This window comes from Haliotis cracherodii, unplaced genomic scaffold (assembly GCF_022045235.1).
Source record: "Haliotis cracherodii isolate W230 unplaced genomic scaffold, xgHalCrac1.p SCAF_40, whole genome shotgun sequence".
Lineage (NCBI taxonomy): Eukaryota > Metazoa > Mollusca > Gastropoda > Lepetellida > Haliotidae > Haliotis > Haliotis cracherodii.
In genome coordinates, this window is record NW_027266298.1 from 109,711 (window position 1) to 137,102 (window position 27,392).

General features: G+C 42.8%; 1 protein-coding gene across 1 annotated transcript in view; it reads left to right on the forward strand.

Annotated features, from left to right (window-relative positions):
* The first annotated feature begins 580 nt into the window (after positions 1–580).
* The window catches only part of LOC139441438 (uncharacterized), a 48,318-nt gene continuing 21,506 nt past the window's right edge, over positions 581–27,392 (forward strand). The window contains exons 1-21 of the mRNA XM_071222349.1: positions 581–625; positions 6,038–6,103; positions 8,399–8,503; positions 9,829–9,888; positions 10,596–10,713; positions 12,212–12,359; positions 13,649–13,712; positions 14,113–14,218; positions 16,147–16,235; positions 16,726–16,849; positions 17,621–17,758; positions 18,744–19,016; positions 19,745–19,960; positions 20,844–20,963; positions 21,159–21,268; positions 21,696–21,817; positions 22,638–22,759; positions 23,033–23,165; positions 24,184–24,308; positions 25,320–25,448; positions 26,133–26,306. Of these exons, the coding sequence (XP_071078450.1) occupies positions 581–625; positions 6,038–6,103; positions 8,399–8,503; positions 9,829–9,888; positions 10,596–10,713; positions 12,212–12,359; positions 13,649–13,712; positions 14,113–14,218; positions 16,147–16,235; positions 16,726–16,849; positions 17,621–17,758; positions 18,744–19,016; positions 19,745–19,960; positions 20,844–20,963; positions 21,159–21,268; positions 21,696–21,817; positions 22,638–22,759; positions 23,033–23,165; positions 24,184–24,308; positions 25,320–25,448; positions 26,133–26,306 (2,587 nt within the window). The remainder of the gene's footprint in view (positions 626–6,037; positions 6,104–8,398; positions 8,504–9,828; positions 9,889–10,595; positions 10,714–12,211; positions 12,360–13,648; positions 13,713–14,112; positions 14,219–16,146; positions 16,236–16,725; positions 16,850–17,620; positions 17,759–18,743; positions 19,017–19,744; positions 19,961–20,843; positions 20,964–21,158; positions 21,269–21,695; positions 21,818–22,637; positions 22,760–23,032; positions 23,166–24,183; positions 24,309–25,319; positions 25,449–26,132; positions 26,307–27,392) is intronic.

The following is a 27,392-nucleotide window of genomic DNA, read 5'->3' on the forward strand; positions in this document are numbered from 1 at the left end:
CCCAAATAAGTCTGGAGCACAGTCGAAGTTAATTCAACTTTGCCTCGTTTAAATTTTACAATTGGCCAGAAAACTTCGAAAATGTGAAAAATGGATACATTAAACAAATATGCATATGATCAACTGCTTGCAAAACACAATCGTGATAAGTGATGTCTGCAAGGCAAGTTCTTTGAACAATGAAATTATAGCCAATGCTGCATGATAGTACAGACATTATATATGGACTATTTGTATATCAAAGAGGTAATGTGTGAGGTATCTGAAGCTACTAGCGGTAATTAGTGTGTTCTGAGATAAATAAATATACAGATAACAAGATAACCTTTTCCACGTTCCATTGACGGTGATATTAAACATAATTACCGTCAGTGTAGGGAGAGCGAAGCTTTTGGAGATAATTGGTGTATTCTGAGGTAATAACACAAGGTCACTGTATCATATTTCCAGAGATAGTGGATAATATCTGTCTCAGGCCAGATTCATTTTGTTCTGTATGTATTGTATTTTCTGACGTCTGTGTTTTGAAGTCGGTATATTATATTTGAAAGGGAAGACTATATAGGGATAAGGACTGGCTATGTACTTTGGTGTGCTGACTGTATTGGGCTTGCTGTGCGTGAAGGTAAGTGTGTTACAGAGGTTTTTGTCCTCATTTCACTAGGTCTCGAATGTTTCTCAATCTTTCTATTATTTAAATGTCTGAACGTACGGATAATTACATCTTTTCATGTCGATTCCTTGATCTACTTATTGCCCTCACTCACTCACTCACTTACTCACCCAAACCCACTCACTCACTTTCATCAACTGTGTGATACTGTTGCGACCGGGTGTTATCAGCTGACGTTTAGTGTGTACTACAGTTGGGTGTAAACAATCACGCAGAAATACATTTGACAAATGAACTTGTACGTCATTCCACAGACGTCACATAAATAATGGTGTGTAAATGTTCAAACTGTACGTATGTTGTTTTTATTCTCCAAAAATCAAGGTAGTAAACACATAATGATCAAGTTAATTAAGTAAAGTATTCAGCAAATGTTGTTTCTGTGAGAGGAAGAAGGATGTACGTTTTAGTGGCTGCTGTAGCTGTTTGTTGTTTGTTTGTTTGTTTGTGGACACCCACACATAAAGACAAGTTGAACTTTATCTTGTACTTTAAGTTGTAGTATTATTCCATTCAGACATTCAGACGCATCGAATGTAAACATTAAACAAAAGGAACAAAACCCTTCACATATTCGGGGCGGTGGGTCAGGTTGGAGGTTAAAGCTTCGGCTCGTCAAGCCCCAGGTTCGATTCCCCAAATGGGTACAATGTGTGAAGCCCATTTCCGGTGTTGTCTGAACATTGCTGAAAGCGGCGTAAAACCATATTCGCTCACTCCTTTCCATATTCATAAGAAATATCTGCTAAAAGTGCGGCGATTGTTTGATTCCGACTTTATCATGAGCATGTGGCCTTTTCATTCTGTCGTTGTGTTGGACTTCTGATAGCATTCCGTCATGCCCCCCGGTTTGCCCCCTCCCCAATTTATCATGACCCACCTCATACATGTAACAGTTGTTTTCATTGACCTCACTATCATAAATGACCAGTACCAAGGTTGGTTTGTTTAACAAAACGGACTGTGTCGTGTTTCCATACACACCCTCATTAGCCAAGCCGTGCTTCAACCGTACAGACATGGCTCGGGTATATTGGTATAGCTCCTGATGGTGTCATGGTTGGTTGACAACGGCCCATAGTACAACAAGTAGCAGTTAAACACAGAAACATTAGTTTACGTAGGACGATCAACGAGTACTTGGGAGGTGAAACGGTATTTTCCCTTGCGATCGGGATTTGAACGTCACGACATTTGTTGTGCGCGAAGGCATAAAAAGTGATGAGAAAGTTACCATGACTACTCTGCATAAACGTTAATCACATAATCATGATCAATTAGTGTAATATACAAGACAGCTTCTCGATAAATCGCCAAAAAAAATGAAGAATAATACGTGGTATATTTCATGATAAAACGTTGTTCTGTCATTTCTGGAGATTCGAACATACGCTCGCAACATGATGACGTCGTATATTGGACAACGTCAATGTTTTAAGGAATGTGTCTAGTTGTTCCCCAGGATGTAGCTGGGCTACACAGATAATGTCAATGGTCGCACGATCGCATCCTAAAGTGAGCGAGATAAAACAATCGTTTTGTGATAACAGGTACAGATAATCCATGTCACAGTTCTGAGAATATCTGGTAAATACCAAACTTCGCTCCCATGATCAAACTGTTTCCAAGGAGTCATCATTATTTAAACAGGGGTAAAAAAATTTTCAAAACTGGTACATCTTTTTAACGTCTTAGGCTCGTGGTCGTTGGTTATCGTACAATAAAACACAACAGGTAGAATAAACCCTCACTTATCGGAAGGTTATATATAGATCTGATATTATTTAGACCATAGTCCTTTCAACAAACCATAGTGCACTGGAGTTATGCAAATTATGTAAATTTCCTTTAATCTTGTACATGTTTTGAACATCTTTATAGAGGCTGTAGATAATGTTGATATTTAATATACAAAATAAACGACTCGTGGTCGTTGGTTATCACACAATAAAACACTACAGGGAGAAGAAACAAATAACTGTATTCACACACACACATATAATATATATATATATATATATTTCGACCATATTCTTTTCAACAAAACATTGCGCACTGGATGTAGAGTTTAGGATACAATATTAACAAAAGACATACATTGTACCTCTTTACAGTCAGCCTCGTTTCACATGCAGCACGTTTGCTAGTGTGTTTGTTTGTTCGTTTGTTTGTTTGTTGTTTGCTGAAAGAGTAGATAATGGAACCCAGGTTAGAATAAGTCTTCAGCAACCCATGCTTGCCGTTGTTGATGCATGTCACGTATCCCTGATGCATGTCACGTATCCCTATTGCGTAGATCGATGCTCATGATGTCAATCACTGGATTGTCTGATAAACACTCAGTTATTTACAGACCGCCGACATGGAGCTGGACTATTGCTCAGTGCAGCATTAAACAACAACCACAAAAAACAAACAAAAGATAATGGAACACTAGAAGCACAGTAACACAAGCAAATTGTGAGACATATCCATAAATTCTAATACTATGTAATAGTATATACAAACATTTACCGAATAGGACCTATAGTTTACGTACTAGCGGGTATATAATACCAGCATAAACACCAATACATAAACACATATGACTACCATGAGTAAGTGTGGTCAGAAGTTTTGCTGCAGTGGGCTAGTTTGTTTGTTTGTTCGTTGTTTAACGCCGCACTCAGCAATATTCCAGCTATATGACGGCGGTCTGTAAAGAATCGTGACTGGACCAGACAATCCAGTGATTGACATCATATGCATCGATCCACGCAGTTGGGATCGACGACATGCATTAACCAAGTCAGCCAGCTTGACCACCCGATCCTCTTAGTCGCCTCTTACCACAAGCATAGTCGCCTTTTCTGTCTAGAACGGGTTGCTAAAGACCTCTTCATGGGTGGGAAGACAAGCATCGGTTTCTAAAGACATAATCTTACCCCGATCTTCACGGGGGAAAGACAAGCATGGATTGCTGAAGACCTAATCTAACCCCGATCTTCACGGGGGAAAGACAAGCATGGATTGCTGAAGACCTAATCTTACCCCGATCTTCACGGGGGAAAGACAAGCATGGATTGCTGAAGACCTAATCTTACCCCGATCTTCACGGGGGAAAGACAAGCATGGATTGCTGAAGACCTAATCTTACCCCGATCTTCACGGGGGAAAGACAAGCATGGATTGCTGAAGACCTAATCTACCCCGGATCTTCACGGGGGATAGACAAGCATGGGTTTTGAAGACCTATTCTACCCCGGATCTTCACGGGTCCAGTGGGCTAGTAACTTGTGGGGATATAAAGGGAAGGGCCAAACATCTACCTGTACCTGTTCAAACTGTTCAAAACAGGACATAATTACATTTATTATTAATTTGTCTATCCACATGTCTATCTGTTTGAAACCTTTACTGAGGCCTTGAATGTTGAGCTAGCATTATATGACGCTGTTTGAAATGATGATAGAAAGAGCATGCTCGATTGTACCCAGACACCAAAGGCTGGACCTGCTGGAGTATTGCTCGACATAAAGGGAAATGTGACTTTTGGAAAGTTGAAGTCATCCACCCCTCTTGTTATAGAGTCTCGTGGAGTGTGTTTTGTCACTCTGAATCTTCACGAATAGATCTAAATATGAAAACTATGAGGCGATCTCACTGGTCTCCTTTATTGCCAGTTCAGGTGAGTTAATCAGTCATGGAAGGGAACTGACTTTTTTACGGTAATTAAAAAAAATGAGACCACCAATACACCAGAAACTTAAGTTAATCGTTTTGGCCAAAACACCTTGGTTTTGCCACTTCTCGTAGCACCCACCACTCTGACGTGAAGAAACAGACCAACAAGAAGGGGAGCACCCACCTCTCTGACGTGAAGAAACAGACCAACAAGAAGGGGAGCACCCACCACTCTGACGTGAAGAAACAGACCAACAAGAAGGGGAGCACCCACCTCTCTGACGTGAAGAAACAGACCAACAAGAAGGGGAGCACCCACCACTCTGACGTGAAGAAACAGACCAACAAGAAGGGGAGCACCCACCACTCTGACGTGAAGAAACAGACCAACAAGTAGGGGAGCACCCACCACTCTGACGTGAAGAAACAGACCAACAAGAAGGGGAGCACCCACCACTCTGACGTGAAGAAACAGACCAACAAGAAGGGGAGCACCCACCACTCTGACGTGAAGAAACAGACCAACAAGAAGGGGAGCACCCACCACTCTGACGTGAAGAAACAGACCAACAATTCAAGAAGGGGAGCACCCACCACTCTCACGTGAAGAAACAGACCAACAAGAAGGGGAGCACCCACCACTCTCACGTGAAGAAACAGACCAACAAGAAGGGGAGCACCCACCACTCTCACGTGAAGAAACAGACCAACAAGAAGGGGAGCACCTACCACTCTCACGTGAAGAAACAGACCAACAAGAAGGGGAGCACCCACCACTCTCACGTGAAGAAACAGATCAACAAGAAGGGGAGCACAGTGGCTGCCTATGGGGTTGCACCGACCATTCTCACGTGAAGAAACAGACCAACAAGAAGGGGAGCACAGTGGCTGCCTATGGGGTAGCACCGACCATTCTCACGTGAAGAAACAGACCAACAAGAAGGGAAGCTCAGTGGCTGCCTATGGGGTAGCACCCACCACTCTCACGTGAAGAAACAGATCAACAAGAAGGGGAGCACAGTGGCTGCCTATGGGGTAGCACCCACCACTCTCACGTGAAGAAACAGACCAACAAGAAGGGGGGCACAGTGGCTGCCATGGGCTTGCACCTTTTGCCTAAATATCATTTCCCAAACTTTCATGAAGATTTTATCAATGATGGAAACTAACATTTCAAATGTTGGTTTCTCTGTAAAGTTCGGAAGACATTTGCTTTCATTTTGATTGTCCTGAACCTTTGAAAATAGAGCTGTAACTACAAAACATATTCACTTGGCGTGTATCGAAATCAAATCACTATTTACCTTCGAATAAATAAACTGCCCATTATGGAGACATATGACATATATACTTGCCTCGTAATATCAAAGTATAATCTTATCTATGCCTATTGGACGGCAGATATTATTTCTTAAAAAAAACATAGGTATAAATAGCAATGCCCCAACACCATGCCAGAGCTTTTAAAAACGAATATGTTTGTTTTGTTGCGTTGTTTTTTGTTGCTTAACGCCGCACTCGGCATATTCAAGCTGTATGACGGCGCCCTGTACATATTCAAGTCTGGGCCGGACAATCCAATGATTGACATCATGAGCGTCGATCTACGCAATTGGGACAGCGTGTCATATGTTATAAGACAAACTCGATGTGCAAACTGATCAAATTACTCGAGAATGACTGGTCCTTGTCTATACACAGGGACATACGATGAAGCTGACCTGGCTGATGTTGGCAGTGTGTGTGACGTGGGGGACGTTGTACTCGGTAAGTAACACAGTGTGTGTGACGTGCGGGAGGTTCTACTCGGTAAGTCACACAGTGTGTGTGGCGTGGGGGACGTACTACTCGGTAAGTAACACAGTGTGTGTGGCGTGTGGGGCGTTCAACTCGGTAAGTAACACAGTGTGTGTGGCGTGTGGGGCGTTCTACTCGGTAAGTAACACAGTGTGTGTGGCGTGTGGGACGTACTACTCGGTAAGTAACACCGTGTGTGTGGCGTGGGGGACGTACTACTCGGTAAGTAACACAGTGTGTGTGACGTGCGGGAGGATCTACTCGGTAAGTCACACAGTGTGTGTGGCGTGGGGGACGTACTACTCGGTAAGTAACACCGTGTGTGTGGCGTGGGGGACGTACTACTCGGTAAGTAACACAGTGTGTGTGACGTGCGGGAGGATCTACTCGGTAAGTCACACAGTGTGTGTGGCGTGCGGGAGGTTCTACTCGATAAGTCATACAGTGTGTGTGGCGTGGGGGACGTACTACTCGGTAAGTAACACAGTGTGTGTGGCGTGGGGGGCGTTCAACTCGGTAAGTAACACAGTGTGTGTGACGTGCGGGAGGATCTACTCGGTAAGTCACACAGTGTGTGTGGCGTGGGGGACGTACTACTCGGTAACTAACACCGTGTGTGTGGCGTGGGGGACGTACTACTCGGTAAGTAACACAGTGTGTGTGACGTGCGGGAGGATCTACTCGGTAAGTCACACAGTGTGTGTGGCGTGGGGGACGTTCTACTCGGTAAGTAACACAGTGTGTGTGGCGTGGGGGACGTACTACTCGGTAAGTAACACAGTGTGTGTGACATGGGGGACGTTCTATTCGGTAAGTCACACAGTGTGTGTGACGTGCGGGAGGTTCTACTCGGTAAGTCACACAATGTGTGTGGCGTCGGAGACGTACTACTCATTAAGTAACACCGTGTGTGTGGCGTGGGGGACGTTCTACATGGTAACAAAGTGTGTGTGTGGCGTTGGGGAGGTTCTACTCGGTAACAGTGTGTGTGGCGTGGGGGAGGTACTACTCTGTAAGTAACACAGTGTGTGTGGCGTGGGGGACGTACTACTTGGTAACACAGTGTGTGTGGCGTGGGGGACGTTCTACTCGGTAAGTCACACAGTGTGTGTGGCATGGGGGACGTACTACTCGGTAAGTAACACAGTGTGTGTGACGTGGGGGACGTACTACTTGGTAACACTGTGTGTGGCGTGGGGGACGTACTACTCGGTAAGTAACACAGTGTGTGTGGCGTGGGGGACGTACTACTCGGTAAGTAACAAAGTGTGTGTGGAGTGGGGGACGTACTACTCGGTATCACAGTGTGTGTGGCGTCGGGGACGTTTTTCTCGCTAAGTAACATAGTGTGTCTGACGTGGGGGACGTTCTACTCGATAACTCAGTGTGTGTTGCGTGGGGGACGTACTACTTGGTAACACAGTGTGTGTGGCGTGGGGGACGTGCTACACGGTAAGTAACACAGTGTGTTTGACGTGGGGGACGTACTACTCGGTAAGTAACACAGTGTGTGTGGCGTGGGGGACGTACTACTCGGTAAGTAACACAGTGTGTGTGGCGTGGGGGACGTACTACTCGGTAAGTAACACAGTGTGTGGCTTGGGGGACGTTCTACTTGGTAACTCAGTGTGTGTGGCGTGGGGGACGTACTACTCGGTATCACCGTGTGTGTGGCGTCGGGGATGTTTTTCTCGGTAAGTAACATAGTGTGTGTGACGTGGGGGACGTACTACTTGGTAACACAGTGTGTGTTGCGTCGGGGACGTTCTTCTCGGTAAGTCACACAGTGTGTGTGGTGCGGGGGCCTACTGCTTGGCAAGTAACACGGTGTGATTTAACCATCACAATGTTATTGCAATAAGAATGTCATCGCTATTCACCCCTTGTGTTGAACAGTTGTCGGCACCACTGTACGTGCGACTGGCGTCTTGCTGCATCTGAATGTGGGAACTGTGTTATCATGTGTTGTGTGAATCTGTTACGTGAATGGATCAGATCCGCTTCCGTGGTCTGGTAGACTGCCTCTTTAAGATCCTCAGTGTATCACGGAGGAGGTAGCTGTTTAACTGTAGAAACATAACTCACCCTCTTCGAGGTAGTCCCACCATATTCCATACGTTCTCTCTATCTTTGCATTGGAGTAAGTCAACAGGATATCCAGGATATACGTCTTCATCATCTCTTAGCGAACATCATCAGGACTTACCTCATACATATTTGTGCCACGGCCACCCCACCTCAGTGTTTGTTTCAATGTCCTTCCAGGGTGCGTCATCATCACCAGAAAGTCACCGAGTTCGGAAACGTCAAGCCACAGTCGTTGTTACTCACGGCGTCGTCAACATCGATAGACCAGGCAGCTCGGCTGATGTAAGCTGACTTTTAAACTGCGCCCTTCTGTGTTGCAAAACGAATATATTTCTTAACGTTTCTCTTACTTTATAAGCAGCAAATTCACAGCACATTTAATTGAATATACCCTTATTATTAGATTCAGCAAAATCAGTGATGGTACATTGATCACTTGATTGTCTGGTTTGGTTACAGGATGACACTGATAGGACGTGTGGAAACACAATGGGATTCGGAAAGATAACGATCTGAAACATTGATAGGATGTGTGGCAACACAATGAGATTCAGAAAGCTAACGATCTGAAACACTGATAGGATGTGTGGAAACACAATGGGATTCAGAAATCTAACGATCGGAAACACTGATAGGACGTGTGGAAACACAATGGGATTCAGAAAGCTAACGATCTGAAACACTGATAGGATGTGTGGAAACACAATGGGATTCAGAAAGCTAACGATCTGAATGGGATTCATATTTGTTCATTTCAGTTTGACAATCTAAGCAACCACGTACAGATCACCAGACACCATGATGACACAGAGGACCACAATGTCACATTTTATAATGTTTCAGTAGTCTTCTCAGAATGTAAAATATACAGAGAGGGTATACTGTGGCGGTGTGTGTAGCACTACAAGTATGTGAGGCTGGCTTGTCTTGTTATATCCAGATTAAGTGTGAGCCTTGTTGTCCTGGGATGGGTGGGATTGGGTTGGTGGGGTTGGGGTGGTGGGGTTGGGGTGGTGGGGTATGGTTTATACGTGAAAGGGTGTGCCTTCAGATGGAAGGTAAATAACCGACGCTGTGATAAAGTTGAACTGTTCCTGACTGCCATGTAAAACAACATCCAAAGAATCTTATCTCAACTTACTGTCTGCCCTGTCGCTCAGAATCCAGTTTCAAATATAATAATCAGTAATAATAGCCCGCACAGAACAGTTGATAAGAATATATACGCACCGCCAAACTTTACACGTTAATACTGAACGACACAAAGGGTGCATCTGGGGTCACGGATCTATTACGTCAAATGTGATGCGCTTGTGAGCGTCGGTTCACACAACATAACAATATGTTCGTTTGTGCACCGAACCAGTCATATATAAACTAACACATATTGTACTCGCGTATCTTTTTGCGGTGAGTATAGATACTTTTCACTCATTCTAGCGTCGAACCAGTATGGGTTACATACTCCTCGGGGAGCTGCGAATGTTATTTCAATATACTTTGAGCATACGTTAATGTGATGATGATGATGATTATTATTATTATTATTATTATTATTATCATTATCATCATTATTCGCAGTAGTATATGTTGTTTTTTTCTCTCAGGATTATTCAGTTGATGAAGCGGAGGATCCAGCCCATTTCAATGACCCGAAATCAGAAGAGGTTAGTATTCTGTGCCCCTTCCACAAAATCATCGTAGCGCTACGACTCTCACAGGTTTGTATTAAAGTATGGGAGTTATAATCATCTTAGCGCTAAAATCGCTTTGTTGGCCCTGACAATTTAAGCGTGTCAGTTTACTCCGTGAGAAGGCCCAGGGTGAGTGAGTTAAAGGCATTACCTCGCCACAACGAAGACCCGGGTTCGATTGGCAACATGCACAACATGTGTGAATCTCGTTCTGTCGGCCGCCGTGATATTGCTAAAATACTGCTTCCAGCACAACAATGGGAATTGTCTTCTCACACATACGTTACACTGCCCGGTGTATTTGAGATTTGTGTGTAGTTTGATTAAACTGAAAGCGAACTACAGTTCGGATCAATTGCAGATGTTCTTCCAGGCTACAGGGAAGACCCGGGTTAGAATTAATCTTCAGCAACCCATGCTTGCCTTAACAGGCGACTATGCTTGTCGTAAGAGGCGTCTAACGGGATCGGGTGGTCAGGCTCTGTGGCTCGCTGACTTGGTTGATTCATCTCAGTGATGCCAACTTGCGTAGATCGTTGCTCATGATGTCAGACTCAGACTCAAGGATTCCCAGTTTACAGTATTGCTAACTGTGGTGTTAAACACTCACTCACTCACTCACTCACTCACTCACTCACTCACTCACTCACTTTGTTACTCACTCACTTTGTTTAATGCAGGAAGAGAATGAAGACGAAGAATTTAGCAATGGTTCAAGGTCACGTCGACTTATTTCCAAGGACAAATCCGACCTGTGGCCTAAGGGCATCCTTCCATACATCTTTGAGGATGATCTAGGTACGTAACTGCAGCACGACATCTATTCACGGCAAATATTAGCAAAGAAAGCCGTGGTCCGTGTGAGATGATCTTGGTTCCTTACTGCGATATATTTCTGCTACAATAAATTGAAAATCATAAAATGTAAATAGTGTGCCTGGATTACCTGTGTAGAGTTGTTTCCCTTTGTAAGAGTTGGATGTTGTTATCCAGATGTTATTTTAGCTTTGTCAGCACCATTCTGATGTCCGTGGGTTTCTCTGTTGTAATTAATGTCTGCGTCACTGTAAGCTATCCTATCTCAATAAGCTGTCACGCTGTTGAAGTTACAGAATACTGACCACGGTTGATCTCACTCATCACTCACTTGAACGTATAAGGCCGCCATCCAGCCCACAGGACAACAGAGAGCACACACACTCATACACTCACACACACACTCACTTGAACATAGAAGGCCGCCATCCAGGCCACAGGACAACAGAGAGCACACACACTCATACACTCACACACACACACTCACTTGAACACAGAAGGCCGCCATCCAGCCCACAGGACAACAGAGAGCACACACACTCATACACTCACACACAAACACTCACTTGAACACAGAAGGCCACCATCCAGCCCACAGGACAACAGAGAGCACACACACTCATACACTCACACACACACACTCACTTGAACATAGAAGGCAGCCATCCAGCCCACGGGACAGCAGAGAGCACACACACTCATACACTCACACACACACACTCACTTGAACGTATAACACAGCCATCCAGCCCACAGGACAACAGAGAGCACACACACTCATACACTCACACACACACACACTCACTTGAACGTATAACACAGCCATCCAGCCCACAGGACACATTTCTGTGACCAATGCAGGCTTTATACGCCTGAAACATTCCATCATTCCCTGTTGGAATGTCCTCATTATGACAGCATAAGTTATAATCTAAGAAGTGCAGTGCTGGAGAAAAGAGAAACGATTACCCTTGCTACAATGTTGGGCGATAACATGGTATATAGTTCAAATCAAAAGACTCTCCGAGAGTAAGTGACTACATCAGGCAAATATGAGACAATCTAATAATATGTCTCTGAGAGAAATAGCAGTAAATACAAATACAAAACGTATGTCTCGCTTTTGAATCGTTTTGAGGTTTCTATTTTCTGGTTGATATTTTGCTTTCTTTTTATTAAATATATTTCTTTCTAAACGAACTTGTGTTTGCTTGATGTATTAATCCATGTTATTAAGCAGATGATTTAATTTCGCAAGAGTAATGGTGTTTAATGTCATACATTTAAATAAATGGTAACTTCCTATGGTGTGGTAAATATACTTATGTTTATGACTGTTAATGATCATTTGGTGTATTCACCGTGTTTCTAGTCTAAGGTGCTCCTAAGCAATAGCACCACCGATATCAAATTTCGTGTTTGATGGTTGGTTCACGAGACCAGTGTAAAATGTGGTTTCACAGCTTGTGTTTTGTTAAAGGCAGCGACGCCCGCAACGAAATCTCCATAACTCAGCGACGGATCGAGAAGTACACCTGCATCCGGTTTGTACCATGGGTCAAGGGCGTCACCAAGGCAACGTACGACCTATCCCACGAGGGTCATCTAAACTTTGTCGATGAGAGCGGGTATGTCTAAGGCGACTTTTACCACGTTGGCAGAAATCTGTAAAAGGTAAAATAACCTTGTGTGGAACCAACAAACAACCAAACAGTGGTATACAATCAACAAATGTATTAACTAGGTTTACAAAAAAATACAAATTACATCAATTCCAATGACAGAAGACATTAGAGTGGTTGTACAATATTCAACAGCAATAAACAATATGATCGCAGTGGTCAGTATCAAATTCAGAAACACAATGATGATTGCAAAAGTCAATGATTATATTATATATTCCGAGATGGGCTAGGTAGGGAATTATAATTAGGGATGATGAGTGATCCTCACATTAAAGCTGGTCCCGAAGCGATGAACATGCATGAGAACTCTTGTCCAACTATATATTCAACCTACCCAGCCAATGGAAAATTCGACAGTGCCCCCACAAGTCTAGCAGTACTGGGACATTCCAGGTGACTGTTAAGTTCAAGACATTTTCATTGGTGACTGTTAAGTTCAAGACGTTTTCATTGGTGACTGTTAAGTCCAAGACGTTTTCATTGGTGACTGTTAAGTTCAAGACGTTTTCATTGGTGACTGTTAAGTTCAAGACGTTTTCATTGGTGACTGTTAAGTTCAAGATATTTTCATTGGTGACTGTTAAGTTCAAGACGTTTTCATTGGTGACTGTTAAGTCCAAGACGTTTTCATTGGTGACTGTTAAGTTCAAGACGTTTTCATTGGTGACTGTTAAGTTCAAGACGTTTTCATTGGTGACTGATAAGTTCAAGATATTTTCATTGGTGACTGTTAAGTTTAAGTCGTTTTCATTGGTGACTGTTAAGTTCAAGATATTTTCATTGGTGACTGTTAAGTCCAAGACATTTTCATTGGTGACTGTTAAGTTCAAGACGTTTTCATTGGTGACTCTTTAGTTCAAGACATTTTCATTGCACTTGTAGCAAATGTAGCATTATCGTTAAGGGTTATACTAAGAAAAAAATATATTGAATATAGCAGTGTACCAACGTACAAACATCGGCCAATTTTCTTTTTCTCGACTTGAAAATCACAAAATGAAATTGACTTGTAAGGAACTTCGTTATTAGTGGCGGAAGCTTAAGGATAGGAGATGCTAACCCTCTTCGCGAAGCCCTGGTTTCATCGCTGATTTTCAACGACCGATTTATGTGGCCTCCTACGCCCGATGGAAACTGTTTCGTCGGATAATCAAGACTGGTTACCCTGTGGCGTTGACGTTTTCTATCACGAAGGTAATCATGTCTCATATGTTATTCATTCATTGCTTCAGTTGCTGGTCGTATATCGGATTTGGGCCCAGCGAGAGTGGCAGGGACATCAAATGTTGCTCCAGGGTATGGCACTCTTTTACCATTATTACAATTCCAAATGCGGTTTCCGGGTCAGAGTTGGTCCAAGCAGCCTTTGGTTGTCATGGAGACAGCTCATGGATCGGATGGTGGTCATTCTGGTTGACTTGGTTGATTGCGTGTCATCGCACCCTGATGGGCGGGACGTTACAGTTCGTAATGCGTATCAACATAGATTTAATATTTCTCATGCCCCGCCCCTATATTTTCTTACTTTTTTAAACGAGTTTAAACTAATATTATTTCACTTTTTTAAAAGTTAAGGTGTTAAAACATCATTAAAATTCTGATTTTTGCAGATGGTTCTGAATCTGGTTCTTGGTATCATTACATTAATATCAGACAAATAGGCAGAATATTAATTTGACATTTGTATTATTTCCAGCATTACTGCACGCACGAGTTGGGTCACGCTCTTGGATTTCCTCACGAACACACGAGCCCAAAGCGAGCTGGATATGTCCGTCCAAATTTACAAAACGTTGATCCTTGTGAGTAATTTAAGTGATGTCATTTTAAGGAGTCTACAATATGAAGCAATATTTTACTTTATACCTCGGTGGCAAGATTTCACTGCAAACCGCATACCGACCGACCCCTCTGCATATGGTTCGGACATACACAAGGGATACAATTTAGCGTCGTACAGCATTGATGATGTTTGAAGTTGAAGTATTGTTTTACGCCGCTTTTAGTAATATCCAAGCAATATCACGGCACGGGACACCATAAATGGGTCCCGATTATATTTCAAGGTGTGTCAGCCATACCCAAAGGGGCGTTCAACCCAACTCACTCACTCCAATATAAATCAAACAAGACAAACGTGTCAGTGAGAGCACAAGATTATCGCAATCGCTGCATGACAGGCAAACAGCCAGGTCACATAGCCTGACCCCCATCTACCCCTGTTAGCAGCTCCCGCGACCAGCATGACACACTGGGGATTATACCGGGACCTCGAAGGGTTCATTGTCCTGTGCAGGGGTGGTTGGACGTTGCAATTGCACGCACACTGCGACCTAGATCACATGGCATTCTTGATAATCTCACATATGTCCGTCACTCTTACACAAGTACTTGCAAAAATGACATTAAACAACAACTAGCTTGAGTTTTGTCTCTCGTGTTGGCCAAGTGTGTTAAGCTGGTATTCAATACTCTGGTATTTTCCAATAATGTGTAATAATAAAATACTTCTATAGTTAACAGATAAACATCGGTCTCCTTTTTTTGTGGTGAAGGTTAGACTCTGTCATATATCATGAACTTAGAATAAGTGTGTTTAATCTTTGTTGTGGATCATCTATCGTTAAATCTGTAACAACCTTGTCATCTCTTGTGTAGATGTTTTGGGACACAGTCAGATATTAACCTGTTGTCAGTGTCACAGGTGACAGGCGGGGGATCAACAGGGCCCTGGAGCATGTAATGTGGGAAGTTACGGGGGGACACCGCCATGAGGCAGATGGTGGTGATTGGCACAGTGTGGGTTGCGTGCTTGAGTGGTGCTGAAGTTCGGGTTTAAATCCAAGCAATTATAAATATATCACCTTGTATCTCTTGTTGTGATATGTGCTATAACTGCTTTCAATACTTGCCCGTGAAGAGATCACCCGTTTAAAAAACATACAGCTGTATTACACATTGTGTAATACAAAAACGCGTGATTTTGTACTCTCGGAACACGTTTCACGAACAAATATGGAAAGCTCTCAACATCCCTTGGCTTACTCAGCGACATTGCGTGTGGAGTTGATAGATCACTGAGAGGAGCTAATGCACACTCGATGACCCCAGCAACCTTGTTGCTAGGCTGACGTCACATGGTATTGTTTCGCCGATGGATCTTGCAACAAAATTCCACAAATTACGTCATCGGGTATTGTGACGTTATTGTAAACTTTGAGGTGCAAGGCCCGTTTCACAAGGCGATCGTATTTTAGCGCAACGACAGTCCTTAGTCTGTTAAGGTATGTGAGTTGCGATAGTCTTAGCCCTACGATAATTTTGTGAATTCTAAAGGTGGACCGTTGTATAGTATTAAATTCATACGTTTCAACTTTTGACGTGTTTGAAGTATTATTCTGTTAAACTCAATTGGACTATGCCGTGGATCGTATAAGTGTCAGCCTATTCATACTCAACAGTAAAATTCTAAAAACGTTATAAATGGCAAGTAATGAATAAAATACTAAACGAGCTCCCGTGTAAAACCAATTTTATGAAACTCGTGACTATTCACTCGTTTCATAAAATTGGTATTACACGGGAGCTCGTTTAGTATTCTATATATTATCCTCTATACCATCTACCTACCGAGTTTTCCAGACACCTGTCTGTGACATCTGGAGGTCAATGGTAATGTTTCATATGATGATATGTGTTGATTGTTTTCTTTTTGTTTGTGTTTCCACAGCAAACTGGGGAATATACGACATTAAAAGCCCAAGCGACTATGAGGACCTGAGGTTTGACATGACCAGCCACATGCATTATAACCCTACAGTATGTGTAAACTACGGTATTCTCCTTCCTATAATGTTTCAATAATATATGATTGCTTCCTTGAACCAATACAGGGGCAGTGATCGGTAATCCAGTAACACATGGCTGCTTCCTTGAAACAATACAGGGGCATAGATCGGTAATCCAGTAACACATGGCTGCTTCCTTGAACCAATACAGGGGCAAATATCGGTAATCTAGTAGCACATGGCTGCTTCCTTGAACCAATACAGGGGCATAGATCGGTAATCCAGTAACACATGGCTGCTTCCTTGAACCAATACAGGGGCATAGATTGGTAATCCAGTAACACATAGCTGCTTCCTTGAACCAATACAGGGACATAGATCGGTAATCCAGTAACACATGCTGCTTCCCTTAACCAATATAGGGACATAGGTCGGTTATCTATCAACACGAGATCAGATATTTTAAAGAACATAGGTCAATAGTTACATTACATAGTGCGTTTCTAAAACGATTCTTTCAGGGTTTCTCCAAGAATGGCTGGTACACCCAGACAGTGTTGTTCCGAGACCTGCAGCCTATGCTACAGAACAGGGGCAACGTCTACTACTCCTGGCACGCCCTGGCCCACGCCTACAGCTGCACGGGTACGTCCACACATGGCCCCTGGGGGTCATGTCATGATAGACCCCAGACGTCGGGTAATATTGGGGAAAAAAACCATCTGTACCTGAAAATACTCGAAATAAGATATAAATTATGTCAGGTTATGCTGAAAGAAAACGTAATTATTTGTTGAATATGCTGGAAGTTCTAAAAAAGAAAGTGTTGCGGGTAAACAAAATAGCTCCTTCTATCTGTAACAATTGGTGGATGTTTTGAAGCACTGGCTGAAACATAATGCAGTACATACCATGGCCATCAGAGTTTAGTGGAACAACCAAAGGGTAAATTCTATGAATGAGAACATTTATTGAGCACGTGTTGCAGCTAGTGACACATTGATATCGGCGACACTTGGTCGAGTGAGTGAGTGAGTAGGGTTTTACGCCACGTTTAAGCAGGTGTGATATTTGCATTTTCATTGACACTGACGCATATTTGATTCTGTTTGATCAAAATTAATTTGCATTTTCATAAAAAAATGCGAGTGTGAAAACCAACTTGTCGATAGCCTGCGCATAGATGCATAGATCAAATGCTGTCCATAACCTATTACAATTGTATACATCTGATATCGGAACAACAACTCAACATACATGATGAAATATGTTATTTATACATTTGTTTCGGCTTATCTTACTTACACTGCTTTCCATGCAAATATTTAATGTTAAAGATGTAGACCTCAAGGTGATGGAGCCTCTGTAACACAACAGTTAGATGCTTAGTGTGTTCTAAGCGCGGTCTATTTTCAGAGGAAAAGTGTCCAAGTGGGGCAGCTGTGACTTGCGTCAACGACGGTTTCGTCTCCTACATCGACAACAGCACGTGCGCATGCATCTGCCCACCAGGTCTGGATCCAGCTAAGGGCTGCTCTGACGTCATAAAACAGGGTGAGTAGGGAATCAAGGGCTTCCATGACGTCAAAAGACTGTTATGCGGAGCAGGGTGTGACATAAAGCCTTCAGATCAGCCTGAGAGTTGGGGAAATCATGATACGTCTGGAAGAGTGCTAAATGTTGCGTAATGCGCACCTCACTCACACGTAGCTTCCACAAATTACCAAAATGTTGACCCACTATTTCGGACATAATACAGTGAGTAGACTGCTATGACCTCATAAAACAGGTGAGGAGGAGATCGAGGTTTTTTGCTGTGATATAAAAGATTAGGTAATTAGGGGCACTATTGCAGTCATACCAGTCCTATGTTGTGTAAACGCGCATGTTGACGGGCTCTCGGGGGAATAAAAGAGAAAAATCGACATCACTGTCCCGGAACGCTTTATGCACAACATGTAAACAATAAACAACAATTGCACAATGAGCGGAATACCTGCTCTGACAACACAAACACAGCAATGAGCGGACCTTCCAGCTCAGGAGTACAAGAGGTGAGCGGAGCTCCAGCTCACCTCTTGGCGTTTCCTACGAGCGGCACATCCTGCTCGAGGTCATCCCTACGCCAGCTCTCAGAATACCAAGCCTGACTAACGACCTAGTAACTGTGTAATGGTAGCACATATATAGTACTGAACAACAATGGAAAGACAATGACGTTACTCTGGACATGGGACTTCCGGGGGTGACGTACCGACACAACTCAGGGGATGAACAATTAAGGCAATAAATGTCATACTATAAATAACAGTAATTAACGGGAGGTGATAAAGTAGCCCAGTTCGGCTGTCAGTCGATATACAATGAAATGTTGGTGAGGATTAACAACGGGGATTAGCGCCTAAAACTTAATGACCGTTAAGTTATGGAGACATGGCTACAGGGTAATTTGCCTTTGGTGTCAAATGTACTTCAGACAATGGTAGTCGTAAATCAGTCGCTATGACAGTTGTAACCTCGCTGTGTCTCTCCTCTGTAGTGCCCGCTCCCACTAAATGGCCTGCAGGGACGTACGCCATGCCGTCAGCTACGGAAGGATGCCCCGGTGACGTATTCCTGGACGGCTTTGTACAACACACCAGTGATGGGGGCAGCACACAGAGCACCACCGTGCACGTCAAGGGGGCGTTCACACCAAGCAGCTCCAAGTACCACTTCTGTGTAAAGAACAGTTCCACCAGTGTTGACGCTGACACAGCAGAATGGGGCCCCGGTAGATACTGCATACTCAAGAAAGGAGATTGTCCTACAGGTAAATGTTACATTCAAATTAAAGTGTAACATACAATGGAGACATGAGTGGCATGCATGGCGGTTCAGGGCCCTGTGTTCATGGGGTCTTATCCCCTTGCTTATGTTCTAGATTTGCAAGGACACACTTACATGAGGTCTTGATCTCTCCCTTGTAATAAACTATGTGCCAAGCGCCCCGATACCGTACCATGTGATGTAAGTCTGTAATTCGGTCACCGTGAAAACGGAAGGTCTGTGGTTCGATGGCTGACCGCGTCATACCAACGTTAAAAGATTGGACGTGTTCTTGCCCTGCCTGGCGCTCGGCATTGAGAGTACAACACAAGGACTGGTCGGCTCAGAGTCAGTATACCGGGCTGTTCATGATGAACTGGTATACGATGGCGCACACACATGCACGTCAGTATATGAGTTAAATAATGTTAAGTGCGACGTTAAACCCCGCTTGACCTAACCTATATTCCGCTGTAAGGCATCAACACTATTTTCCTAATCAGTAATTTGAGAGTGATGGTTTTGTTTTCAAATTAAGAACAGAATGGCGTTACCACGTCCTTTTCATTGACGAGTAAGAGACGTCCAGGTTATTTCTGTGTGGTATCTCCACAAAGCTGACAAGCCGTGATGTAAATGACATACTGTTCAACGTTAAATCAAACCCACTCACTCAAAATAGTTTCAGCCCTTGTATCGTCGTAAGGCTCATTTTCACAACCGCCTTTTCAGGTTTTGAAAGTGGATACGTCAAATACGACAACCTTGCCGGAACCACAACAACCACATCCGGATCCCTACCCGACGGCGTCTATGATGCAGACACTCGTCTTGACTTCTGTTGCCGTGACGACGGCTACTCTATTGTCCCACTCAAACTCCCCAACACTAAACCCTTCATCTTGTTCCGCCACAAAGGAGAAGCCGACTCCTGTCAAGAAGTTGATGGTAAGACAGTCTCTGATTCATCTGTAGGAGTTTGTGTAATATTTTTGTGATAGACTGTCACGCCACTAAATCAGTATTGACATATCAGATTACTGTTGCTGTGCAATTATGATACTTGTGACATATACCAGAATCAGTATTTACTAACAGAAAAGATGTAGCTTCTTAATGGTAAGAGTGTGCTCATGAAATAAGGATTGTCTGTTGACGGTGAAATTTGCCTCCACGGTAAACATTAAATATTACCCAGAACCACAGAGTGATCGTATATGATGTTACAGTGTGTCATTGTTATTAAAATAAGACATGACGTATATATATCACTTCTTTTGTGTCCATATGGGAATTCAAATAATTAAGATTTTAAGTGTTTGAGTGTCATCACTGTGTATGACTACTATGAGTGTGTGTAGCTTCAAAGCATGCATATGTGCATGGGCAGCTTTCCTGATATTAATGTTTAAATCCCAAAACTGACAAATGCTGTGTTTTCTCACGATCCCCACATATCTTACCGTCTCGATAAATATATATATACACCCATAACGAATATACATAGTTTTCCTTATCAGTATCAATGAAACTATAAAGTTATTCCCTCTTTAAAAATAGCATCTGTAGATAGCAATACTTATTAGTTGTGACACAAAACATTTCGAGTTGTATATAACCTTTCAGAATACATATACATATATATTTATGTATATGTATTCTGAAAGGTTATGTACACCTTCAAAAGATTGCATAAAAAAGTATAACTTGTAAAAACAGATATAACTTGGCTTAAAATAAGAATAATCTATCGGAGAGTGAAACATTATAATGATATTCTTAAACGATACCGTTTACCTTAAATTATTATCTAAAACTGCTGCCCCCGCAGGGATGTTGGCGAATCCGGAGTTCCTGAAGTTTGACGATGACAACGAAGGCCAGGCAGCCTTCAGCTCGAGGTTACTGGCAAAGAGATTCATTTACTGCTACTATGTGCCAGCTGAACGAGGTTCGTCAAGCCCTTTCCTTCTCTTCTGTACCAGGGGCTACTCAGTTTTCTCAAATCCACCCTAGATATTATTTCGTATTCTATAAAGAGAAAATGTCATTCACTCACCTTCCTTTAATGCTCACGGTATTGCCATTGAGAGATTAAGTATGACAGTGTTCGCGGATATACATACTTTTCTCCACAACTCCGCAGCTTGTGGTGGCCTGTATACCTTGACTAAAGAGAACCCCACACAGACAATCACATCACCTGGTTATCCCAGCTTGTACCCAAACAACTTGGACTGTTTCTGGATATTTAAGGTAAGATCAGAAATAACTTAAGCCGTGATATACATGAAATACTGTCCAAAACTGTCACTCACGTCTAGTTATAGAAAAGCACTCACATATAAAGCCAGTTTCATTTTTATTCCACATTTTGACATCTATTTTCCTTTTGTTAGTTCGTCAAAAGTCCCAGTTTTCTCTACACATAAAAAAATCCGGGTCCGCCCTGATAATAATTCCTCGTTTCCACTTTTTACGCTGGTGTCACCAAAGTCTCAAGTCTTCATCACTCAGGCTTTCCTCCCACTCCAACTTGATCTGTTTCTTGTAAAAAGTTTGAAGGCTGACGGTATTGTACTGTATGGGGTTCCTGTTATTTAGTACAGTGTTACTTTCAGTTAAGACAGAGGAAATAAAAAGAGCATATTATTCACTAAAAGAACATGACTAATTTAAACAGGCGCCAGAGGACTCAACTATTCTCCTGAATTTTGATGACTTTGAGATCGCTACTTCATCAACATCGGAATGTGAAGATGAGCTTCGTGTTAGATCTGTACTGCTCGGCGAAAACCCCTTCACGTAAGTAAAGCGGCAAAATTTGAAATCAGCACTGACCAATTGCAGAACTCCTTGGTGAGTGTGTTCCCCATTGTATTGCCGATAGGGGGCAGGGGTGGCACAGGCGTCAATGGCACTATGTTGTGTGACGTCCCTAAGGCATGCCTGAAGCCAACGATCGTGGTTCTCCTTGATTATCAGTCTTGGTTCGTGGGCACCATACACGCCACCGGTGGAGCAGGATATATTCACCTTTCGCAACTACATGGTGTCATCATTATTTGTTAGTGACTCATAAACATATGTTATAAATGAAACAAGGAATATTTATTTCAACCTCCTCCATCACTTGTGTCTTTCTTCCACATTAAGCTCTGATGCCACTGAAAAGAACTAAAAGGAAACGGCATAAAACGAAAGCCGAAAGAGATCTGGCAGCAATATCAGCTTGACTTCTTTATCAAAATAATCTTGTTTACATTCTCTGCATATTCATTACATATAGCTTCAATAACAGGAACTGGTAAGCAAGTTGCCAAAACGGCAACTAAATATACTGTGAGGTACCGTAATTACTGTAAAGGAATATATGTTCCTTGTCACCTCTTTCATCTACAGATGCTGTGGTGTACCGTAATTACTGTAAAGGAATATATGTACCTAGTACCGTAATTACTGTAAAGAATTATATATGTACCCTTTCACCTGCTTCATCTACAGATACTGTGATGTACCGTAACTACTGTAAAGGAATATATGTACCTTGTCCTTCATCTACAGATATGTGATGTACCGTAACTACTGTAAGGGAATATATGTGCCTTGTCACCTGCTTCTTCAGATACTGTGGGGAGTCCCTGCACCGCACTATCCGGACTGTACGGAACACACTGTCTCTCAATCTCCGGACTACACCCGAGGGTCAGAGGAAGGGCTTCAAGGCCCAAATCAGTCTGGTCACACGTACGTTTGTTTATTTATCTATTCATTTGTTCGTTTGTTGTTGTTTTTTTTCTAAATATATCCCAGTAAACTGTATTTAATCGAGTTATTGTCAAGTGTTTGGTGCTACTGACTATCACTATTTCTACATTTACAACAGTCTCTGCTGCCACAGCAATGTTTAAAGGTAACCTTGACTGTTTCCGAGCACGCCCAAACATAATGAGATCAGGTCATTAGGTTCACGTCTTCTTCACACATTCATGTTATTTATTCCTTTTGTGAATTCTTCAGCTGAAAATCACTGCTACAGTATGGATGACAAGGGCGTCACGTACAACGGGAATGTCTCGTTCACGCGAGGTCGCAAGACCTGTATTCCTTGGAGTCAAACAACCACGTGCCCACATCACCTGTTTAATCCAAGGTAAAATACCACTTTGAACTGAACATGAAAGTATCAACTGTCAAAATCAAGAATGCAATGTAATAAAACTTGGTCGCACAGTCAGGCTGGTTAGGTTAAGAATCAGGTCAGGACCCTTCCCCCTTGGCACGCAGTCCAGACAGCGAATGCTGCCTTGTGGAACCCACAAAGAGCTTTCTCGGGGTATGTGAAGACTTAACAACGCTGCAGCTTTCGGCATTACCTACAGCGTCAGACGGGATCTTATCCAGACAGACTCTCCCAATGTCAGTCAACAGATTGTGAGGTACCCCGAGACAATGGAGTCGAAAAACTTGGTACTAGGCATGCAAGCGAGGTCAGCACATTTGCCATGTTTTTCCCTGAATCTTGTCAATCACATTAGTTTCATATTGGACAGAGATTTCAATGATATGAATGATTCCATTGGCTTTATCAAAAGGGACAAGATCAGGTTTGTTGGCTGGATACGTCTGAGGCTGTATACGGTCCTATTCCAAATAATTTTATAATTATCATTTTCCATGACGCCCTCTACACATTCTGGGTCGTACATGGATGGAGTCACAAGCATGGCAGAGAGGGTAATACAAGGATCTAGCAAGACCAGCACGTCCTTTAAGATACTGTGTTTGTGCCAGAGCTGGGCATCCACTGACAATGTGTTGGACAGTCTCATTAAATGCATTGCATGATCTACATTTCATATTTCCATTTGGATGTAAAATCACACATTGACGGTTTCGATTGGGAAGTCACTGGTCTTGAGCAGCAAACAGAAAGCCTTCTGTGTCATTTTTTCAGGCCAGCCGATTTCATCAAAGTGAAGGACTCTGGAGGGTTACTTACCTTCTCCAACGATGCAGTGGTCGTTCAGAGAGCCACAGTAGTAGTAGTAGTAGTAGTAGTAGTAGTAGTAGTAGTAGTAGCAGTAGCATGGTTGTTAATATTCTCAATAGCAGCATCGTCATTGTCCTTTATGTTAATATTATTATCATCATCGTCTCATTTTTTTTAGTGACTTTGATGCCAACTTGAAAGAGAACCATTGCCGTAACCCTGACAACACGTTCCGGCCGTGGTGCTACACGGGAGTGTACGAGGGGCAGTGCGACAGGGATTACTGTGATGTGTGTCAGCTGGGTGAGTGTCCAGTGTTTGTCCATCAGTGTGATGTGTGCCAGCTGTGTGAGTGTCCAGTGTTTGTCCGTCAGTGTGATGTGTGCCAGCTGTGTGAGTGTCCAGTGTTTGTCCGTCAGTGTGATGTGTGCCAGCTGGGTGAGTCTCCAGTGTTTGTCCATCAATCTGATGTGTGCCAGCTGGGTGAGTGTCCAGTGTTTGTTCATCAGTGTGATGTGTCCCAGCTGGGTGAGTGTCCAGTGTTTGTCCGTCAGTGTGATATGTGCCAGCTGGGTGAGTGTCCAGTGTTTGTCCATCAGTGTGATGTGTGTCAGCTGGGTGAGTGTCCAGTGTTTGTCCATCAGTGTGATGTGTGTCAACTGGGTGAGTGTTCAGTGTCTGTCCACCAGGGACTACTGTGACGTGTGTCAGCTGGGTGAGTGTCCAGTGTTTGTCGATCAGTGTGATATGTGTCAACTGGGTGAGTGTTCAGTGTCTGTCCACCAGGGACTACTGTGATGTGTGTCAGCTGGGTGAGTGCCAAGTGTCTGTCCATCGCCCTATCCCTCTGTCTTTCAACTCCAATACAAAATACTGTATACGGACATTATCAGGGTTTATGTTGTCTTACAAGATCCTTCAGAAGTCAGAAGACCCTTTCTCTGGTATTTCTTACTACTCAACACATAACGAAGATTAAGGCCATATACTTGTGTAGTCCTGCATGTCGAGGCAGCTCGATATTGGGAGAAACGTCTACGAGCATTATTCAGGAAATGTAATGTCATAATGATCTCTGGAAACTATCAAACCTTATTGTCGGAAGAACCCATGTCGTCATACTTGTACAGTGACTACATCTACAGTCCACCAACTGTGTAATTAAGGTAAATGTATTCTGACTGATAATAGAATTGATGTGGTGTGATTGTGTACGTTCTCCATCTCATGGCCCACCTGTATTGTGTATCTATCAAATCTGATGAGCTGTCAGAAATGAATTAAATTGATATTTTGAGTATGATGCTTTTCCAGAGAGCAAGTTCGACAACTACCCTGACTGTGCGGAACTGAAGGAGGCAGGCTTCTGCGAGAAGGATCTGACGGAGGCGAGGGCTGGCTGTGCCAGAACGTGTGACACGCCCAATGTACCTGTAACCCCAGGTTATATTTACCTGTCCATGCATCACATCTGTGTGTCCATACTTCACTGATATTTACCTGTCCATACATCACATCTGTGTGTCCACACTTCAATGATATTTACCTGTCCATGCATCACATCTGTGTGTCCATACTTCACTGATATTTACCTGTCCATACATCACACCTGTGGGTCCATACTTCACTGACATTTACCTGTCCATGCATCACATCTGTGTGTCCATACTTCACTGATATTTACCTGTCAATGAATCACATCTGTGTGTCCATACTTCACTGATATTTTCCTGTCCATGCATCACACCTGTGTGTCCATACTTCACTGACATTTACCGGGACATACATAAAGCCCGTGCAAGAAAACGAAGTCCCACAAATATGCTTGATCCTAATATATTGTGATCCTTTCATCATAAGGTTATGAGTTAGGAAAGTCTTATACGTTTTTCGTGAATGACTCTCCGCATAACGCCGCCTGACAGCATGTCAGTCATCTTGATGTAGGAGGACAGCTTTAAGAGATGCAAGTTTTAGACGTTTACCACTTTCGTGATACCCGAACACGGTTATTGGGCTGAAAAAGGTTAAAAAAAAACAAGTAGCAGGACGAGACTCGGATTCACAAATGCCATCTACACTATCACGTATTCATGTTCATATAATTTCACATTTGAACCTTGACAGTGACGACGTGTTCTGCCCCTGACGATGTTGCTGACGCTGACCCCGTGACGACGCTGACTTCCAGCTACAACCTCGGGGATACCGTCCAGTTCAAATGTAAATCTGGTTCAGACACCCTCACCAGGACATGTTTGACAGACGGGACGTGGTCCCCCGGAGGATATGTGTGTGGAAGTGAGTAGAACTGTCTGCCTAGCATCTATGCTTTTTGTATGCTAATGTTGGTATGCCGGGTATATATGGATATATCTGGGTTTTCTGTGTATGTATTTTGCAATGTTGTTTAACGCCGCAAGTTGCACTATTTCACCTTCATGACTGCGTCTTCAAATACTCAAGTCTCAACCAGACAATTCTTGACTGCTTGTTTGGGCAACTATTCAGGGTACGATGACAAGTCATTGGCGAGAGACTGGTTAGAAGTCATGATATCGTCATACAATCAGCCATCATCTATTGTGTGTCGTCATTTAACAGACAGCCACTCAGACAGAAAAGCATTGTTGACACAAGTGAAAATCAACTTCTGGTCATACATGTTTGTAAAAAGTAATTATTCCACTGACAACGAGGATGCTGGCAATTTATAAATTGTAGAGACATAAATATTGAAGGATATTGTGCTCTAAAGTATACACTTACAGTCTATATATATAAAGTATTGAGACCCGTGAAGATCAGCGGTAGAGTAGGTCTTCAGCAACCCATGCTTGTCGTAAGAGGCGACTAACTGGATCGGGTGGTCAGACACGCTGACTTTGTTGATGCATGTCATAGATCCCAATTGCGTATATATATAGTGATCTAATCTCTACCTTTGAATTCTATACATATACATACTAAAGTGTATATGATGATTTTTTTTTATGATGTGCGTTTCATAAGCATACTCGCTAAGGGCCTTCAATACACTCAACATATCGCATGAACAAAGTTGTAAAAACTTATTGCAGATAGTTTTACATGATAATACTTTGGAAAATTAGTAAATCTTCGGTTTCAAACAGCGGTCAGAGTAGAAAATGATATTCATCGTCTAAATCACCACTAACAAAATACAATATATCAAATCCTTTCAATCTGCTACTCTGTACTCCCTTCTCCCAAGTGTAAAGTGTGTGAGGAAAGTCTCAATCTTGGTTGTACAATTCAAATGTTTGTGTTACTTAACTTTGTGCAGATATGGTTCTATTCAAAACTTTAGTTTATATGTTTTATATACTGGCATTGAAAAAGTTCTCGGACATTTCAGAATCAATC